Source organism: Lepisosteus oculatus, chromosome 3, assembly GCF_040954835.1.
Source record: "Lepisosteus oculatus isolate fLepOcu1 chromosome 3, fLepOcu1.hap2, whole genome shotgun sequence".
Lineage (NCBI taxonomy): Eukaryota > Metazoa > Chordata > Actinopteri > Semionotiformes > Lepisosteidae > Lepisosteus > Lepisosteus oculatus.
This window is the reverse complement of record NC_090698.1, coordinates 6,613,020-6,632,562: the sequence shown is the minus strand read 5'-3', so window position 1 is coordinate 6,632,562 and position 19,543 is coordinate 6,613,020. Positions and strand designations below refer to the sequence as shown.

The 19,543-nt window shown below is 48.4% G+C and overlaps 1 protein-coding gene across 2 annotated transcripts in view; it reads left to right on the top strand.

The window, feature by feature from the left end:
* The window catches only part of LOC102682221 (tyrosine-protein kinase receptor UFO), a 40,992-nt gene that overhangs the window by 12,314 nt on the left and 9,135 nt on the right, over positions 1-19,543 (top strand). For both annotated transcript variants that reach the window (XM_069186494.1, XM_069186493.1), the window contains 7 exons: positions 408-523; positions 4,530-4,725; positions 11,594-11,733; positions 12,262-12,406; positions 12,679-12,702; positions 16,010-16,136; positions 16,676-16,767. In XM_069186494.1, the coding sequence (XP_069042595.1) occupies positions 408-523; positions 4,530-4,725; positions 11,594-11,733; positions 12,262-12,406; positions 12,679-12,702; positions 16,010-16,136; positions 16,676-16,767 (840 nt within the window). The remainder of the gene's footprint in view (positions 1-407; positions 524-4,529; positions 4,726-11,593; positions 11,734-12,261; positions 12,407-12,678; positions 12,703-16,009; positions 16,137-16,675; positions 16,768-19,543) is intronic.

Below are 19,543 nucleotides of genomic sequence, written 5' to 3'. Positions count from 1 at the left end.
AGAATGTTGAGTGATATCATGAACATTACAACACACTCCAGGATGCAGTCTTGGATTGTAGCGTATAATCCAGGATCTTGAGATGGTAAAATCCAATTTGGGATATAGGATGCAGCCTAGATATTGGAACAAAGGCTAGAAAATACTCAGTAGTCACACATTAGGACCACCAGTCATATGAATAGACTCTGTCAGTCAGCAGGCAATGCGTGGTTGAAGACAGATGTTCATCGCCTTGCTTGGTTAAGATCTCTTGACAACTTGTGGGTGTGTGCAGAACATACAGTTCAATCCCTCACACCATAATGTCTTATCACAGCCTCAGCTGAAGTAGGACCTGCTGGAAGAAGGGATAATGCACACCTGTAACTCACTCTCTCTTTGTCTCTTTGGCTCCCTCTCCCCAGTTATTCCTGCTCAGCCTCAGAAGCTGCAGCAGGTGTCGGCCAGTAACTCCAGCATGGAGATCTCCTGGGAGACTGGTTTCGGGGGGGTCTACCCTGTCGATGTCTGCTCTATACAGGTAAGATAAATCCTGAAGACCCAGGAAAAAAAAAACAGACCAGGCCAGGGCACAACCAGGACAAAAACAAGGCAAACTAGACCAAACCAGGCCGAGGCAGAACCAGAACAGACCAGGCCCAAGCCATCCATGCGATGAGCTGTCCTACAGCCACGCACTGCGTTTCACTGCATTTCTTCGGATGGCGGGGTGGGAGAGCGGCTGTTGATGCACACTGACACAGAAACAGCTGATTTTGGTAAAGCAACAACTACAAACAAGGTCTGTGTGCCAGTGTGTGTCAGTGTCTGTGGGCATTTATCCATCTTACTATCAACACAGATACAGAGTGTGAAAATATGTCCTTGCAAAGACAGGATCTTCTGACAAACAGATACTGTGGAAATGTGCCCACGGTGGAACCCACTTTTATAAACCAAATGGCATCTTCTTTTAAATCTAGCTTTAAAAGATAATGGCAAAACTATCAGTTTAGGATCTACTATTATCCCATGTGCGGTTACATTTAAGCAGAAATTGGAAGAGAAAATCCAAATGGAATGGGTGTCACTTGGAAGCAGACAACAGGCGTACACGTGTGTAATAGCGTGTCCCTGTGTGTTCCAGTGTCTGTGGTCCGAGACAAAAACTCAAGGTATTGTTCCTCACTTCTCTCACTCTTTCTCCTTAATCCTCCTTCTGTTTCTGCGTTCTTTCTCCCTCAATCCCCTTTCTTCCCTCCCTTCCTCTTTCTACTGAGTTATGAGTCCTCAGATCATGTTTCACTGTGGGAAAGTGGCCTCACACTGTTAACCTTTTCGATGCCTGTCTCTCTCGTTCTCTCCCTCCCTGTCTTCCCTGCTCTCCCTCTGCTGCTCCCTCTCTCTCCCTCCCTCTTTTGCTCTCTCTTCCTGCACATTTATCACAGCTCTGGATACAATGTGACAAGAACACAGCAGTGTGGTCACACTGTATTACAGCGATGGAACACGTCTGCAGTCCAGCTCTTTCCCATATGCTGCTGATAAGAGAGCAGCACCCACTGCATTTCGTAGATGGCTCTGATCTGTTCATTTATTTCCCAAGTACATGAGGAGGCCATTTCTGTTTTTTTCTAGCTAATTTATCTGGCTTCCTTGAAGGATCCTAAGGAATTACCTTTCGCAACCTGGTTGGGCAGCTTGTTTCAAGCCTTTACCACCTTTTGTGTGAAGAAAACCCTCTTCTTCTAAGAACCAAATATACTTCCTTTTAGGTCCCACTTGTGTCTCATGCTTCTAGTTTCATTATAGATCCTGAAAGTCCATTGATTCAGAACTTTATCAAAAGCCTTTCAGGACTCGGCGTATTTGTATCAAGTCCCATGGGAACATACTGGGTTAGGGTCAAAAGAGTTTCCGTTTCCTCAACTCATCTGTGTTTGTAAATGCAATCAGGGATAAATCTTATTTCTTCTCATTAGCCTTGACCCCCTTGCAGAGCAACTATTTTCTTTTTGGAATATGGAAATCAGAGTTGTGCACAATAGTCTCAATCCAATAGAATACATTCAGCATTTAAGAGGACTGTAGTAGTTCAGGTGGGGAGCTGCGTCAGCATGCGTAGGCTGCAAAGGAACAAGTAATAGGTTTATTCCCTGCTGAAAAGAGAAGAAGAAAACACAACGTTTCGGCCGTGGAGCCTTCTTCAGGTGTGAGAGAGACAGGGCAGTAGGCAAAGGTAATGTAGTGGGAGAACAAAGGCTGGGAGAGAGGAGGAGCGAGAGGTGGGAGCAGGGGACAGACAGACTGGCCAATCAAGAGGTGTGAAGTCAGGATAGGTGTAGAGAGGTGTGAAATGAAACTTCCAATGAATGGAGAAAGGGGGAAGGTGTGATCCTAGCTGCAGGATAAGTTTGGTTTCGGTAGTCTTTCTGATGTATGAGTTCGGAAAACCGTCTTTGAGAACACAGACGGAGAGATTAGAGTGGTCATGGCCGTCAGAGGTGAAATGAGGACTAATCACATTGAAGAGAACACGACTGAAAAATTGAATTGAAAAGAAGAGTTTCTGTTGGCCACAGGAAGAGTGGGGCAGCAAAGCATCCTACACCAATTCACAGGGAAGGTTGGACCAGTTAAGCAGTTTCTTCATAAGGGCACCACATGCGCAATCCTAATGGAATCAGAGGAGTTTGAGGAAAACTGTAACCCAGGCAGTATGGCACTCTCAGAACAGGGGGCCCAAAGACAAGGCAGGTGATGAGTCACAGAGGAAAAGAAATTGACTGCAAATAAATTTAAGCAGGCACCTCCTCAATCAAACCTCTGCAGGACTGCTGGGGTGATGACATCCTCAGCCTCAGAATCGCATGAATTCTGAGTGTCTTTTGGCACCTCTGAAGCTTACTTTATTTTCCACCCAGGATGTCATCTGTAGTGACAGAGGTTCTCTGCTGGAAGCTGTGTGTCTCCCAGTGTAGACTGGGGGAATAAAACCGCCAGTGGGACAGGTATGGGAGTCGGGGGTGGGGGTTTGTGAGGGATAAGGGAAGAATCCTCCCACCCCCTCTGTCGTGAGTCAGCAGTGCTGTGTGCCTAATTTAAACACTATGGCACGGTTTGGACAGTAGTGAGACAGCAGTGCTGAGTCACTGATGACTGGGCCCTCTGGCACTTCCCCTCTGTTTCTCCCTGTCCCTTTTTTTGTCCTCCTTTCCCCTATCTTCTCTCTCCTCTCTCCGCCATCCCACTTTCTCTTGCCTAGCCTGCCTGCGCCCTCTCTCCCTAATCCTCATCTATCTCTCTCACTGACTCTGTCCCCTAGGCCCCTATCCTCTCTCTTTAAAGTTCACTATGAATAAAATCTGTCCTGCACAGTTTAGGGTGTGTCCTGCTGAAATCAGCTTGTGCACCGGTGATATCAATGTCCACACGCAGGTGACACCTGTGTGTTGGTGCAACTGGCACTGGTGCCCTCAGTCTGTCAGTGTTAGTACTCATGTAATGAGTACAGTATGTGGTTCTTGGTTCTTTTAATCCTACCCCTTAGGTCTGCTCAGTATGTGTGCTGGGGAATTCATCAGTTCTGTTGATGAGAGGGAAAGGGAGGAAGAGGAGTTGCACAGTGTTGATGTTGTCCATTGGTTCACAGTTCTTCCACATGCACATACACATAGATATCACATGCAAGAGGCTGAGGATTGAGTATTTTTTGTGCAGCATGACCAGCACATCCATCCTCTTGTAACCCAGGCAGTACAGCTCTCCCAGAATAACCAGGGAGCAGGGAGCCCGGGGGCCCTGGAACAGGGTGGATGCTGAGTCATTGAGCGAAAGCAGAAGTAGAGGAGCATTTCGATTTGACCAGCAGTCGTGCTTCTGCTTTATTGGAAGTGAAACAGAGGAAACTCAACTGGAGAGAGAGGGAGGGGAGGAGAGACAGTAAAGATAAAGAACAAGAGAGGTGTAGGGGGTAAAGTCTACCACGTGATTAAATCAACGCTCTTGGAGAACAAGTGCGCAGTACAAATTGAAAACAAAAGAAGAGTTCTTCACTCACATTTCTGGAGTGAAACCAACACTGTTCAATATACAGTATATATATATATCAATAAGCTAGCAGAGGTGATAGAAGAGTCTGCAACTCCTGGCCAAATACCACACTGCATAGAGATCAAGTTCCTCCTCAATGCCACTGACCTGGCCTGCTGTTGCCCAGAACAGGGGCAGTAGCAGAGCCTGGCACAGCTACAGCAGTACTCTGAGTCACTGAGCACTGAGCACCGGGCACTGAGTCATGCCTTTCAAGAAGAAAGTCAGATCTTAGGGAAACAGGTACCACTTCACACTGAATAATACACTAGGAATCTTTACTTCAGTGTGACCGCATCGCCTAGTGTGCAATGAGCTGAATAACCCCTTCTCAACATGATCTTCTCTTATCGTCTTGTATCCACTTTCTCATAGAGCCTCTGTAGGCAGGTCCCTTGTTGTGTAATGTCAATCAACTCTTACCAAGTTAATTCATCAGCGAACCCTGCCCACAGGCCGCCCCGTCCGAGAGCGACCTCATCGCGGCACCCCGCCACCTGATCCACAACCAGAACGTCAACGTGCCGCCAGCGCGCCATGCGATCGGTGGCCTCTCGCCCTTCATGGCCTACAGGGTGCGCGTGGCCTGCCGGAGCAGCCAGGGCGCCTCCCCCTGGACGGACTGGGTGACGCTGCGCACCGCCCAGGGAGGTGAGCTTCCTCAGCCACGCAGATTCGAGCTGGCACTCCGCGCCCCCCCAGTCCACACACTCCCACCCACTGTGTCACTGCCCTCCAGCGCCACTCCCCCCCTTCACAAGAGCCCGGGAAAGAGAGGAAGAGGGACAGAGGAAAGGAGAAGGTGAATAAGGAATGGAGCGAGTGCATGAGAAAGAGGGACAGAGGAGGGGATTTTCCGTGGCCAGCTCATGCTTTCCGTAACCTGCAGCCCAGTTGCAGCAATGTGTTCTGGAAAAGAAAAAATGACGACTGAGCAAAAAAGCACGGAAAACAGAGGGAGAGAATGTGGAGGAGAAGAGGGAGGGACTTGTGTGAAATCATGCATTCAGCAAAGGGGCTTGGAGAGCTTTGTCAAAGGGAAAACACAATTAGCGGGCACAAGGATGAAAAAGAGAGGGGAGGGGCGGCATTGTTATTTGCTTGTGTGTGATTGTTAGGCCATTTTCTCTGTCAATATTTGGGTTTCAGGGCTCTGTTGTGCTGTCCTCCACAGTAATGTAGCCTTCAGAAGAACTGGATGATATTGAGAGAGGAGAGGGAGTCTTTTAACTTTTGAAACCTCCGTTTATTATAAGCGTACACGCAAAAAATAAATATCCACTGTCGGATAAAAACCTCAAAGCCCGCCAAAATAAATGTAACAGCCCAATTTCAACTTCAACGGCCCGTGAGCCTCCCACAAACAAATGGGCTCTTTGTGTTGAAATATCCTTCGACACTACTGCTGTACTGGAGTCTGTGAAGGTATTGATCAGTGAGATTCCATATTACCATACCTATGCTGATTTGGTAAATGTGGATAAGTACTGTATAAGTACAGCACTTTTTAATAAAAAGACATGGAGATTATTAGCTAACTCATAAGAAACGTGTTCAGTCTTAAAAATAGCATCTCTGCTTTTTCTTGGCATTGCCCTACCACCTGTCCTGCCTTTTAAAATGGTCCGTTCAGCATGAGCTGACATAAAATTAGTCTGAAAGGTTGCATTAGTTTGGATACAAAATTATATTATGCAAGAATCTTTACTAAAAGATCACCTTAGAGCCTCACAAATGTCCTTTATAAATAGGAGTGGAAGGAGAGGGAGCAGGAATAGAGAGAGGAGAGAAGGAGCAGGAATAGAGAGAGGAGAGAGAAGGAGCAGGAATAGAGAGAGGAGAGAGGAGGAGCAGGATTAGAGAGAAGGAGCAGGAATAGAGAGAGGAGAGAGAAGGAGCAGGATTAGAGAGAGGAGAGAGAAGGATCAGGAATAGAGAGAGGAGAAAAGGAGCAGGAATAGAGAGAGGAGAGAAGGAGCAGGAATAGAGAGAGGAGAGAGAGAGCAGGAATAGAGAGAGGAGAGAAGGAGCAGGAATAGAGAGAGGAGAGAGAAGGAGCAGGATTAGAGAGAGGAGAGAGAGCAGGAATAGAGAGAGAGAGCAGGAGAAGACAGAAAAAAGCGAAGGAGCAGGAATAAGAGAGGAGGGGGGGGGGGGTGTGGGCCATGAGGTGGAGTCTTGAACTGATTCCAGACTGAGACACTTTTTCCATGAGAGAATCTTGCTGGTCCCAGAGGCCCACAGTGCTGCCACTGACCCAGGGCCTGGGCAGTAGTGCCTCACCATCTGGCTCCAGAGGCAGTATTCCTGCCTGCTGCACTGTTAACACAGGGACTGACGTTTCACTTTGTCTCGCCTTCACACTGTCACTGCCTCCATGCCTCGTACTCTGTCCCACACTCACCAACGGAAAATGCTGTGTTACCAGTTGCTGTACTGCCAAAACATTCAAGACAAGCGACTGTTACATAATTCAATCAAGTTACAAGACAACACAAAAGTAAAAAAGGGCAATGTCATGCATAATCATAACAAATATCCCTCCTCTCTCCCACCCCTCCCACTCCACCACATTTAGTCTCTCTTTGGGATAGTTCACACATCCCAAAAATGCAGCCCAGGAATGCACTTCCTGCTTTGCCATACACGCTCTGCTAAATTTCTCCCTCACTTTCCCTCCTTCCCTCTGCGCCCTCCCCCCTCTTTCCCTCTGCCCCTTTCTCCTTCAGCTCTCAACTCTGCTTTCTCTTTCTCCTCCAAGTTTCCATCTCTCTCCTCTCTCCCATACGTTCCTACCCTTTTTCCAGTCTCTCCCTCCTCCACTCTCCTCACATCCCTCCACCATTCCCCAGCCCTGTTTTCTCTTCCTCTCTTGATCTCTTTCTCCTTCTGCTCTAACCTTTCTTTCAGTCGTCCCTTCTCTCTCCCTTCCTCTCCCTTGATGTCTCGACCCCAGATGGCCGGGAATACTGGCTTCCCATAAAAAAAACCTAGAGCTCTGTGGGAAAAAGAAAGAGGGATGAAGAGAGGGGTGGACAAAGAAAGCATGAAGAGACGGTGAGAGACAGAGGAATGAGGGGGGTGGCTTTAGAGACGCCCTCTTTGCCACAGTTCCCAGACCCCCGCTTGCCCCCGAGGAAAGAGCAGGAGCTAGGCCTCTGAGGCATGGCTGCTCTTCCTCAGCTGACCCAAACAGCAACACAGCCACGGAAAGAAAACAGGAAATTCTGTTGTGGTTTATTTATTATTCAATAAATTTAGAATCAGCACTAACAGTTCCTCCTCTCTCTGTGGGAGAACATAATGTGATTCCTAGCATGCTGAAAGTGTTTTTCTGCCTCGTCAAGTCAGCACTTGGAAGCGTCAGCCAGCCTCCCGCAGACAAGGCTGGGGCTATAAAGAAGGGGTGTAAGCAAAGCTCAGCTGTGGTGTAACTGTAGCTCCTGGTACGAGTCTCCCACTGCACACCCCAGTGTAGAAATGGAATATTCTACATTCCCTACTGTAACAGGACTGTTCTACTGTACTGGGACTGTAGCTCCTACTGTAACAGGACTGTTCTACTGTACTGGGACTGTAGCTCCTACTGTAACAGGACTGTTCTACTCTACTGGGACTGTAGCCCCTATTGTAGCAGAACTGTTCTACTGCACTGGGACTGTAGCCCCTATTGTAACAGGACTGTTCTGCAGTACTGGGACTGTAGCTCCTACTGTAACAGGACTGTTCTACTGTACTGGGACTGTAGCCCCTATTGTAACAGGACTGTTCTACTGTACTGGGACTGTAGCCCCTATTGTAACAGGACTGTTCCACTGTACTGGGACTGTAGCCCCTATTGTAGCAGAACTGTTCTACTGCACTGGGACTGCAGCCCCTATTGTAACAGGACTGTTCCACTGTACTGGGACTGTAGCTCCTACTGTAACAGGACTGTTCTACTGTACTGGGACTGTAGCCCCTATTGTAGCAGAACTGTTCTACTGCACTGGGACTGTAGCTCCTATTGTAACAGGACTGTTCTACTGTACTGGGACTGTAGCTCCTATTGTAACAGGACTGTTCTACTGTACTGGGACTGTAGCTCCTACTGTAACAGGACTGTTCTACTGTACTGGGACTGTAGCCCCTATTGTAACAGGACTGTTCTGCAGTACTGGGACTGTAGCTCCTACTGTAACAGGACTGTTCTACTGTACTGGGACTGTAGCCCCTATTGTAACAGGACTGTTCTACAGTACTGGGACTGTAGCTCCTATTGTAACAGGACTGTTCTACTGTACTGGGACTGTAGCCCCTATTGTAACAGGACTGTTCTACTGCACTGGGACTGTAGCTCCTACTGTAACAGGACTGTTCTACTGTACTGGGACTGTAGCTCCTACTGTAACAGGACTGTTCTACTGTACTGGGACTGTAGCTCCTATTGTAACAGGACTGTTCTACTGTACTGGGACTGTAGCTCCTACTGTAACAGGACTGTTCTACTGTACTGGGACTGTAGCCCCTATTGTAACAGGACTGTTCTACTGTACTGGGACTGTAGCTCCTATTGTAACAGGACTGTTCTACAGTACTGGGACTGTAGCTCCTACTGTAACAGGACTGTTCTACTGTACTGGGACTGTAGCCCCTATTGAAACAGGACTGTTCTACTGTACTGGGACTGTAGCTCCTACTGTAACAGGACTGTTCTACTGTACTGGGACTGTAGCCCCTATTGTAACAGGACTGTTCTACTGTACTGGGACTGTAGCCCCTATTGTAACAGGACTGTTCTACTGCACTGGGACTGTAGCTCCTATTGTAACAGAACTGTTCTACTGTACTGGGACTGTAGCCCCTATTGAAACAGGACTGTTCTACAGTACTGGGACTGTAGCTCCTATTGTAACAGGACTGTTCTACTGTACTGGGACTGTAGCCCCTATTGAAACAGGACTGTTCTACTGTACTGGGACTGTAGCTCCTACTGTAACAGGACTGTTCTACTGTACTGGGACTGTAGCCCCTATTGTAACAGGACTGTTCTACTGTACTGGGACTGTAGCCCCTATTGTAACAGGACTGTTCTACTGCACTGGGACTGTAGCCCCTTTTGTAGTAGGATTTGTAAATAAGTCGGAGGTCTCAATTGTCTCTGGAAAGTATATAGAACTTTCTTACTGTTTTGATTAACTTTGCTGTTCATGTGAAGATATTTCAGCACCACGGTTCTCTTTCCCTCATTCATTGCTTCCTGCTTCCCCCTTAAACTATCTAACCCCCACCCCTCATCCCTCAAGTTCAGAAAGCTTTATTGGCACAATCCAGCTCTTTCTCTTGGCATGACCCTGCCTCCCCGCCTTCACCACCCCTGCATTTCCCCGCCTGCTCGTCCTCTCTCTCTCTCGGTCCTTTTTCCCTCTCCCTCTCTCCATCCCTCCCTTTCCCTCCTTCTCCCTCTTCTCCCGGAGCTGCCTGTCCTGCCTCTGTCCCCCAGTGCCCGTCAGGCCCGTCAGGCAAGCGGACAGCGAGCGAGAGGGGAGAGAGGGAAGGCAGGAGAGGGCAGGACAGGCTGATAAATGGAAGTGAAAGGAGAGGAGGAGAGTCTGGGAGTGAGTGTGTTTGCTTTACAGCGTCGGAGTGTGTGCCTGCGAGTGTCAGTCTGTATGTCCGCGTGTGTGTATCACATTGTATTGTAGGCAAGGGGACTGTGCCATTGTGTGCAGGTGTGTATCGGTTGTTTCTGTGTTTGTGCACACATGTGCGGGCCACATCTGAGAGATCGTCCTCACAAAGACCTGACCAACAGGCGCTGCGGGGGACCAGGGAGGAGGTCCTCCCGAACGCAAACGACCCTTTTAGAAACCACATGGCGTCACCATTGCAATCTAATAGTGCCAGGACTGCTTGTTTTGAGCCTTCCACCCTGTGTGGAGTTTCACTGCGGTGGAGGGAATAATAAACGAGATTCAGTATGTCCTTACAAGTACAGAGCTCCCGACAGGAGTGTGTGTGCTAGCATGAAGGAGAGAGTGTGAGCGGCGCAGTTGGCAGGGCTCACACTCTCCGAGCTCACATGTGGAAACAATCAGGACTCAGTCACCACTGAAACACAGCCCGATGACATCACTGCGGCCGCAGGGACGGGAGACAGGGGAGACAGCCAGGGACAGAGAGGCAGAGGGAGATGGGGAAAGGGAAGGAGGGAGAGGGAGGACGCTTTAAGAGAGAGGGCGACAGAAGGAAGGGAGGCTGTGAAAAGGGTAGGACTGGGAGGGAGAGAGAGGTCAGAGAGAGAGGAGTGAAACTGGGGAAAGCGAGGGAGCAGAGACTGAGGGGGGAGGAAACAGAGTTCATGAATAAAATTAGAACATACACCATCCCTCGCATCTGATAACTCCTGTCGCTCTGCAAACTGACGTCTAGACATTTTTACATTCCAACCAAAGCCACGACCGGGACTTGTCTGTGATCACAAAACACGCCAGGTTGTGTTCGAACATGACACACACATGGATGGACACACACAGCAAAGAGAGGCACTGGGCTTGAGACAAGAGACTTGTCTGTATTCCCCTGTATTAAGAGAGTATGCTCTTTTCAGATCCTCTTGCAATTTTTTTTTTGCATGTTTTTAAAAAGAAACATTTTTTTCCCTTAGCTGTTTTTTGTGTCCCCTGGTGGCGCACTAAGTGGAAAGACTCTGATACTGAAGGGGCTCTTTTATTTCAACCTGGGGAAATATTAATGTGTGGAAAATAAGTACGAGTCAGCCAGGGCCAAGACGCTGAGGAAAATGGCTTGTTTTCAGGCCGCCGGTCTGTCTAATGAGAGAGAAAACCGCCCGTGTCAGAACACAGTCTTGGTTCTGAACTCTCAGTAGGATGACACTGGGTCAAGTGGCCCCCTCCCACACAGTGCTGTAACCATGTCAGTGGGTTCTTGTGCCAAAGGAAGTCACCCTTAATAAAGACACAGGACATAGAAATTCTTAATTCCTTAAATAAGGGCTCAAACTGAGGGAACACACCATCACCCTTATTACAAGAAATGGAAGCCCATTTACAGATAGATGTGTCCCCGTCTCAAAAGACCTGTAAAGATACCATTTGCTGCGCTATGCTAATGTGTGTGCTATATTATTGTGTACTGTGTTAACATGTGTGCACTGTATTGTTTTGTGCTGTGTTAATGTATGTGTGAGCTGTTTGTGTTGTAATGCGTGTGAGCTGTATTATGGTTTGTGTTGTGTTCATGTCTGTGTGCGCTGTAATATTGTTTGTGTTGTGTTAATTTGTGAGCTGTATTATGGTTTGTGCTGTGTCAATGTGTGTGTGAGCTGTAATATTTTTTGTGTTGTGTTAATGTGTGAGCTGTATTATGGTTTGTGTTGTGTTAATGTGTGTGTGAGCTGTAATATTGTTTGTGTTGTGTTAATGTGTGAGCTGTATTATGGTTTGTGCTGTGTTGATGTGTGTGTGGAGCCGTATCTTTGTATGTGTTGTGTTGATGTGTGTGCTCTGTTATGCCACAGTGCCGGATGCTGCCCCAGTCGTTTCCGTGGTGACGGTGAACAGCAGTGAGGTGAGGGTGAGCTGGAATGCCCTGCAGGGCCGGATCAACGGAGAGTTGCAGGGATACAGACTGGAGTACAGCAGCCCCAGCACAGAACCGGTGAGAGCCCCTACCTCCCACCTCCCTCTCTCTTCCTTTTGTCTCATCTTTCTAACAGACAGGAACCAGTCTGTAGGCTGATCCCATCACATCACAGAAGGTAACCTAGGCTGGACCTGGTCAGTACAGGGAAAACCAAATTAGTTGTTGTAAGTGGTGCAGGTGGACCTGTAGGTGGTGCCCTACCAGAAATTTCAAAACAACGCCCCAGTATAGTGACAGGAGACAGGTTGAGATTAAGCTGAGGTCCTACGTACTTGGCTCTTGATTTAAGTGCTCTGTGTGTGTATTCTGTGAATGCATACTCTGTATCCTGTGCCCTTTGTTAACTGAGGGAGGCTGTCAAGTTATGGACAGAGCCTATGACCTGGCCTCTAGGTCTTTAAACAGAGGGTGGTTGCAGTATTGAACAAGCTCCCTGGCCATGTTGTTGAAGCTCCCGGCTTCTTTGAGGAGATGACAGGATGAGATCCTTGGAAGGGCTTGATGGGCGCCTCTCATGTGTAACATTTCTGTTCTTATGCTCAGGCTGTCCAGGACGCAGGTCTGTCCACAGAGCTGTCCTTAAACCTGTCCATCCCGCAGTCCAACCTGTCCTTCAGAGTGTGTGCCTACACGGGGGCTGGAGCAGGACCCTGGAGCCCCCCCTACACCCTCACCCTGACACACCCCGGTGAGAGGACAGGGTTAAAATGGAGAGGGCAAGGGAGAGGGGTGGAGGACAGATAGCGGAGTGGGAGCTGAGCACAGCAGAGAGCAGAGGAGCGGCAGATAGAGAATAGGGGACTGAGGGATGGGAGGAAGAGAGGGAGAACACTGAAGAGCTACAGGAAAAAAACTGAATTGAAAAAGGAAACTATCTGATGGTGATAGGATATGGTGATGGTGATATCATGCTGTTGTACAAAAATGCTAATAATGTCCTTCTCCTTCTCTTTTCAACAGAGCTGTCAGGACTCTCCTCTCGAGGTAAGAACCCAGGTGAAGGTGAATGTCGCCCCACTGAACTGGGAGAAACTTTCTTTTCACAGCCGTTCCTGTGTGTTAGTTCTCGGTGCCTTACAGCTGAGCGAAGGGACCTGCAAGATCCATACCCTGTTAAATCACTGCTCAAGCTCAATTGCTTGGGTCTGGCCACTCGAGCACATTGTGCAGTCATGCCCCCCTGGTCACATGGACTGTGCTGCTCCTTAGCAGCCAGATCTTGCTTCTGGTACTCCCCCCAGATGTCTTCCATTCTCATAGCACCGGGTTTAGTTGGACTTCTCGACTGTCGGTTGGAGACTGTTTTCCTTATCCGGGCCCTTCCTCTCCTTTTTGTTGCCAGACTTATAACATAACATTACTTTATTAACCCTTTACAATTTCTTGCATTAGGAATTATCTTTTCGCATACCCCAGCTTGCTCTCCATGAGACACACAGACAGGGAGAGAGCTTGGAGTCAGAGCGCAGGGTCTGCCATTGTACAGCGCCCCTGGAGCAGCTGGGGTTAAGGGCCTTGCTCAGGGGCCCAACGGAGTAGGATTCCTCTGCCTGCTGCGGGATTTGAACCGGCAACCTTCCAGCCACAGGCGCAGATCCTTAGCCACAGAGCCACCACTCCGCCCCATTGCCTTAGCCACTCCTGAGCAGGCCAGGGGGGCAGTCCTGGGCTTGGCACAGGCTCCTCTAGAAATGGACATTTTGGAGTTCAGCGGGTATGAGCTGCCAGTACACCAGTCCAGGTCCCTCTCAGCTCTCTACAGAAGCTCCACTGCCAGGGTTTCAGGGCCAAGCTCAGTCCACGAAAGGAGCCGCTTCCTGGCCACTCCCGACGCACTGCCACTCAGCCTTTGCTGCAGGGCTGGGCCCCTTCACCCTTGGACATGTTCAGATCCACTTGCATAGATCTGAGCTGCATCAGCATATCTTGTCGGTCAAGGTCATTTTCCCCCACTGGCAGCTCGTTGCAGAACAACAAAAATTCAAACATGTTTAGGGATAAGATGCCTTCTTTCCCCCTGTGCTTCTTGAGAAATAAATTCCTGGGAGCAATCCCACAAAAGTCTCTAAATACAACAGGCCTGCCTCTCCGCAGGCCTGAGCACTCCCATGGGAAAGGAGCTTTTATACTAGTAGTTTTCTTCACAATATACAATACACAATATACCTATTGCAACTATCACTCTGAATCTCATTACAGTATATACCAAACTCTTTGTAACTCTCAGTCCTTCACCAATTTTCTAATTATTCACCACATATCACCTTAAATACATAAATACAGTTGGGGGTCCGCTGAAACTACTACACTAATTACTGCTGGGCTGCACAAACTTCTTCTCACTCTAACTAGGGCATATAAACAACAGTCATAGTTTGCAACAGTGGTAGAAAACTCTGGTGGAGGCTTTGAGTAAGTTGTTGTGCTCATAACACACGTGTTGTAACTCCGGACTCTTGTAACTCTGTGTCTAAGGTGTCTAAAGCCCTTCACACAGCAGTGTGTACAACTTGCACACCTGACATGCTGACGTGGTAAATCTTACGGCTGTAAACGGCACCTGTTCTGACACCCCTCCACGAATTTCAAGCAAAATAATGAAACAGTCAGAAGCGAGAAGAGAGCAAAGAGAAAAGAACGGGAAAGAAAGAACCATGCAGGCTGAACCTGTCTCCGGGGAGTTTGCATGTTTCCCCAAGTTTGCATGTGGCTTTTCACATCTGATTGGCTGCCCTGTGTCCCCTGGCCCTTGCAGAGGGCTCATTCCCCACAAGAAGGGCGGCTGATCTGCCCCCTGCCCTGCGGGGTACAGGGATACACTGAGAGCCCTGCTGGCTCTCGGACCCCGTATGCATCGCAGGCTTGTTTAAAGCACATCGTACAACCGCAGGGCTGCGTGCCAGAGCCCAGAACAGCTTCCATGTGTTTTAAGAGCTGTATGCAATGAGTCAGAGAGAGAGAGAGAATAGGAGACTTTAGTGTTGCCACCCCGCCCAGTGTGACACACTCGACAAAACACATCTGGACAGCTGAGATCATCGTAATAACATGCACTTTACAGAAGCTGCACAAACTACTCCAAGTCTATCCTTTAACCCTGCACACTTTACAAGCTCTCTTTCGGTGTATTGAGACTTGAGACTTCATTTATTTTCTTTATACTGATCACTCATATTCTATGAAACGGTCTGTCTGTTGTATTTCTATTAAAAAGGTATTGTATTAACTGTTTAACTCTTCATTAACCTTTCTTTGTATTAACCCCTCTAACTCTACAGTAATCTCTCTCTATTAATGCCTCTCTCTCTCTAAAGTATCTTCTTCCCTTCATTAACCCCTCTCACTCTACAGTAACCTCTCACTCAGAATGAGCTCTTCCTGTTTCTCCTTGTGTCATCCCCCAAGCCCTGCAGTGCCCTCTCAGTCTCACTCTGTAATAAACCCAGTTCAGTGGAATTACACAGGCTCTCGATGAAGTTAACCACTCTTCTGAAGGTAATTAGGAGGCTTATAAATTCAGTTGATAGTGAAAAGGATTCAATCTGCATCTTGACTCCCATAAAAAAGGATAGAAAGGATGAGCCTTAACAAAGAACTCCTGCTAGGAATTGATTAGGCTGGCTAACGGGCCTATAGGACTCACGAGGCTACAGAATCTTGAGGAAGATACAGTGGAGGCTATACTGAGGTGTGTCACAGGCCCAGGATATGGCCCTGGTTCTGAGAGATGCCGATTTGCCAGGTGGAAGACCTGCACAGTCAAGGAGCAAGGTTGAATTGCTGGATTAAAACTGATGGGTTGTTGGCACCTGGGGTAGTTGGCACCTGGAGTGTTTGGCAAAGTAGTGCTGTATCTTGTCGCAGACTAAAGTGTACAGGTCAAAGCTGCACAGCGACTCAACAGAATGATTGCCCTGTGTCTTAATAGCTGCAGACAGAAGGGCAGTCTTGGAGAATAAGGTGAGAAAAGGTAAACCAGGCCTCTGAGACTGGGATGCTAAAGTTTGTTTTAGACAATCATCATGGGAGAAGGAATGTGAGCAGTCCTGCTGAGAGTGAAGTGAGATGAGGAGGGAAACAGGGTGCCTGCTCCAGTGTGGTTCGTGGCTAGATAAATGTTGGGAGCAGGTCAGTAATGAAGTTGTGAGAAAGGTGTACATCTCGCATGAGCTGCCAGAGGCGAGGAGGTACAGTATGTGGTTTGGGTTAGCTGCGAGAGCAGTACATGAACCTCTCTCTCTCCATGCACCATGGGTTTTCGGCTAACCCCTCCTCCCCCTGTGTCTTTCAGACTCCTCCACTGCAGAGTTCTCATGGCACTGGTGGTATGTGGTCATGGCCATCTCGGTGGCGATTGCCCTGGCGATCCTTATCGCCCTCTATGTGGCCCGCCTCCGCCGGAAAGAGACCCGCTTCGGGTGAGGGCTGGATGGGAGTTGCCGTTGGGAACATGCTGGGCATGAACAAGTTTGGACCATGTCTAGTGGCCGGGGTTGGGGGATACGTGCGCGTGCAGCTGGACGTGTTCTCTCAAGCCCTGGAGCATGTGATGCCTGTAGCATTTGCGTGCTGTTGTGTAGAAACGTGTCCTGTTTTGTGAAGATGCTGGGCCGTGTGTCTGTGTGTCTGTGTGTGTCTGTCTGTGTGTGTCTGTCTGTGTGTGTCTGTCTGTGTGTCTGTCTGTCTGTGTGTCTGTCTGTGTGTCTGTCTGTGTCTGTGTCTGTCTGTGTGTCTGTCTGTGTGTCTGTCTGTGTGTCTGTCTGTTTGTCTGTCTGTGTCTGTGTCTCTGTCTGTCTGTGTCTCTGTCTGTCTGTGTCTCTGTCTGTCTGTGTGTCTGTCTGTGTGTCTGTCTGTGTGTCTGTCTGTGTCTGTGTGTCTGTGTGTCTGTGTGTGTCTATCTGTCTGTCTGTGTGTGTGTCTGTGTGTCTCCCCTGACGCTCTGTTCCCCACAATGCAGGGAAGCGTTTGAGCCCATGATGGAGAGCGGAGAGCTGGTAGTGCGATACCGAGCCCGGAGGTCCTACAGTCGCCGCACCACAGAGGCCACACGTGAGTCCGTCCTTGGCTCCATGGCCACTCGAATCCAGCCCACACTGCACCTGAGACGTTGCACAGTAGCTCAACACCCCAGTCTTCACATGCAGGAAGGGTTCAGGTTGCAATGTTGTTGAACAGAGAGTGTTCCGAGTACAGTGTCTGAACAGCTGAGCGCACAGCTAAGCAGTGAAACCTGGCCCACGTACAAATAGGGCCATGGGGAACACAGACACCAGAGGCCAGCTCTTTGGCTGAGAGTGATCACACTCCATGTTTTGCCCGCGTCCTCTGGACACCGCTGAGGTAAGCACCCTGATGTGTGATGTGTACGGGCACTGTATTCCTCACTGTCCCATTTGTATGTGGATCAGATCCTTGTTCCACGGTGCAGAGTGCTCACCATACAATTGCTTGAAAAGGCCAGTTCACTTAAGTGCCTCTGTGCAGGTTTTGGGCAGCAGTATTCTGAATACCAAATGGGGCAAGCGCTCGGCATCCAACATACATAAGAGGATGCGAACAAAACGTCTAGCTTGTTTAGTTGCTAAATTATCTGTGAATCTCCTACTAACCATACTCTTGAAAGCCTGAGTATCAGCTTCACCGGCATCATTGTGCAGCTTGTTCCAGACTCCCACAAGCCTTTGTGTAAAGTGCCTCCTGACCTGAATTTTAATGCAGTTTCAAGTTGTCCGCTGGTTCAGTGGCTTACTAGTCATCATAGATGCCAAGTTGAGAATATGAATATTCTAAGTGCTGCAGGAGTGTTTTTGAAATCTCATGTTACACGTTGTGCAATGTTTATAGTTTACCAATACCACTTGGATTGCAAGAATGCTTGGATCGCAAACATCATCATTTTGCGGCAGTTTTGAGCAACTGTCTGTATAATTAACAGCAGTTTGTAAAAATCTTTTTTTCTTTAACCGGGTGGTCGTATTATCGTGGTCATGCCTGACCGAACAATAAAATCCTTCTATTTTAAGGATGCCTGAGAAAGGTTAGGTTCCTGAAGTTGTTTGAGTCAGTCTTTAAAACTGCTGATAAGAGAAACCCATTCTTACTGCTCCTAATAGGAGTATGGCAGCTCCTTGCCTCATGAAAAAATAAGGATCGGAACCAAGTGCTGGGAATTTGTCCCTCTGTACTCCAATGACTCTGTATCGTATTGTAACACATACGGCCTCCATTGCTTGCGAGAGCTGAGCTGGCTTACCAGAGCGGTGACATCACCGCCCTTCCCTGTGAATAGCAGGGACCGCAGCTGCTGGGCTGATGGGAGATTTCCCTTTGGCTCAAGTGGCTGGGTCTCTGTTGAGTGATGCAGGAGGCCCGGGTTCGAGTCCCCGACGGTGGGGGGCAGACCTGATGCGGTAGCGGCGAGGGTGCCCACGTGAACCCCGGAGCGTTACAGTATGTTCACTGGACAAATATTAAGACTGAAGATTTTTACTAAAACAGCTGAACTTCAGTCCCTCAAGTCTTTACTCCACATAAGTTCAAGTACTAGGAAAGAAGGGGTAGTTCAGTTTCATGGAATAGTGCCTACATTCTCTCCCACGTTTTGCTGGTTGCAGAGGTCCTCCAGTAGGGTTGCCTAGTGTTTTTATGTATATAAAATATAAAACAGAGAAGAGCTCTATCAGGCCCTGCTGCTCCTTGGTGATAGCTAAGGCATCTTCACAATGCCAGAGCTCATGGCACAGCCTGTTCACGTACCTGCGCGCGGATCCTCTCTTCCAGATGAACACTAAACGGCTGTTTCGGCCTGTCACCATGAGCAAGGTGGCAGGAATACACAGTCTGAATTCCACACAAACTCGTGTCTGCAGCACTGCAGCATTAGCGCCTGTCTGGTACCCGCAGTTTCTGTCATCTGAGTAAACAGATCAGTGAAATTAACAACACCACATTCAATAGGGCTCTAGCTTTCTCTACTTATCAGCGAATCTGCTGCAGCCCAGACACAACAGGCAGATGGATGGGCACCAATCCAGCCACTCTTGGAAACTACTCTCTTATCAGATAAACGGCACTCTTGAACCTGCCAAAGGACAAGCTGCCAAATCCCTTGGGAAGAGGGAGCTGGGAAGAAGTATTCAGTTTGTTTAAAACATTCACACCAGCCATTCTTTTTCTTGACACGCTTTCACACAATTTTGAATCCCGTGGGTTTGATGCTTTCACGTGCTACTGAAAATCAAGTGCAGAAATCAAAATTAAGGATCGAACAGGAGATGCTTCTTTACAAAGAAAAGATGAATGTTTTGTTCCAGACCTTCCTAGATATGGAAGTGGATTGATGCTTGAGGAAACAGCTGGATCAAATCCCCCATCGGTTGTTGGTAGCAAGTAAATAAACTTGCCAAATGGCTTCCTTGCCTTTGTCATCTTAAACACCCTCATCTTGTCCAGGAGAGGAATGACAAGAGACGCATGTCTTCTATTACACTGTCAAGACTACTTGCTTAGTCGGACATGGCACATCAAGGGCTATGGGGCCACATGAGCCTCCCAGCAGCCCTGATGGTCCTCTGAGGAGATTCTCTCTCATCCAGGGCACTTCAATACTGCCGACACTCTGCCTGTAGGATATCTACATGGGATATCTTGCCCATTTTAACTTCAGACCTTGAGATTCTGTGGTAGTCTGGTTGTTTGGTTGTTGATCTTCCTTGTTCTTCCCTCTGACCAGTTTTCAGTAGTGTTTCAGTAGAGAACCCTTTCACCCAACCAGCTTTTCTCAGAGAAGGCCACCGGAAAGGCAGGGATGGTGGACATCTCCTGG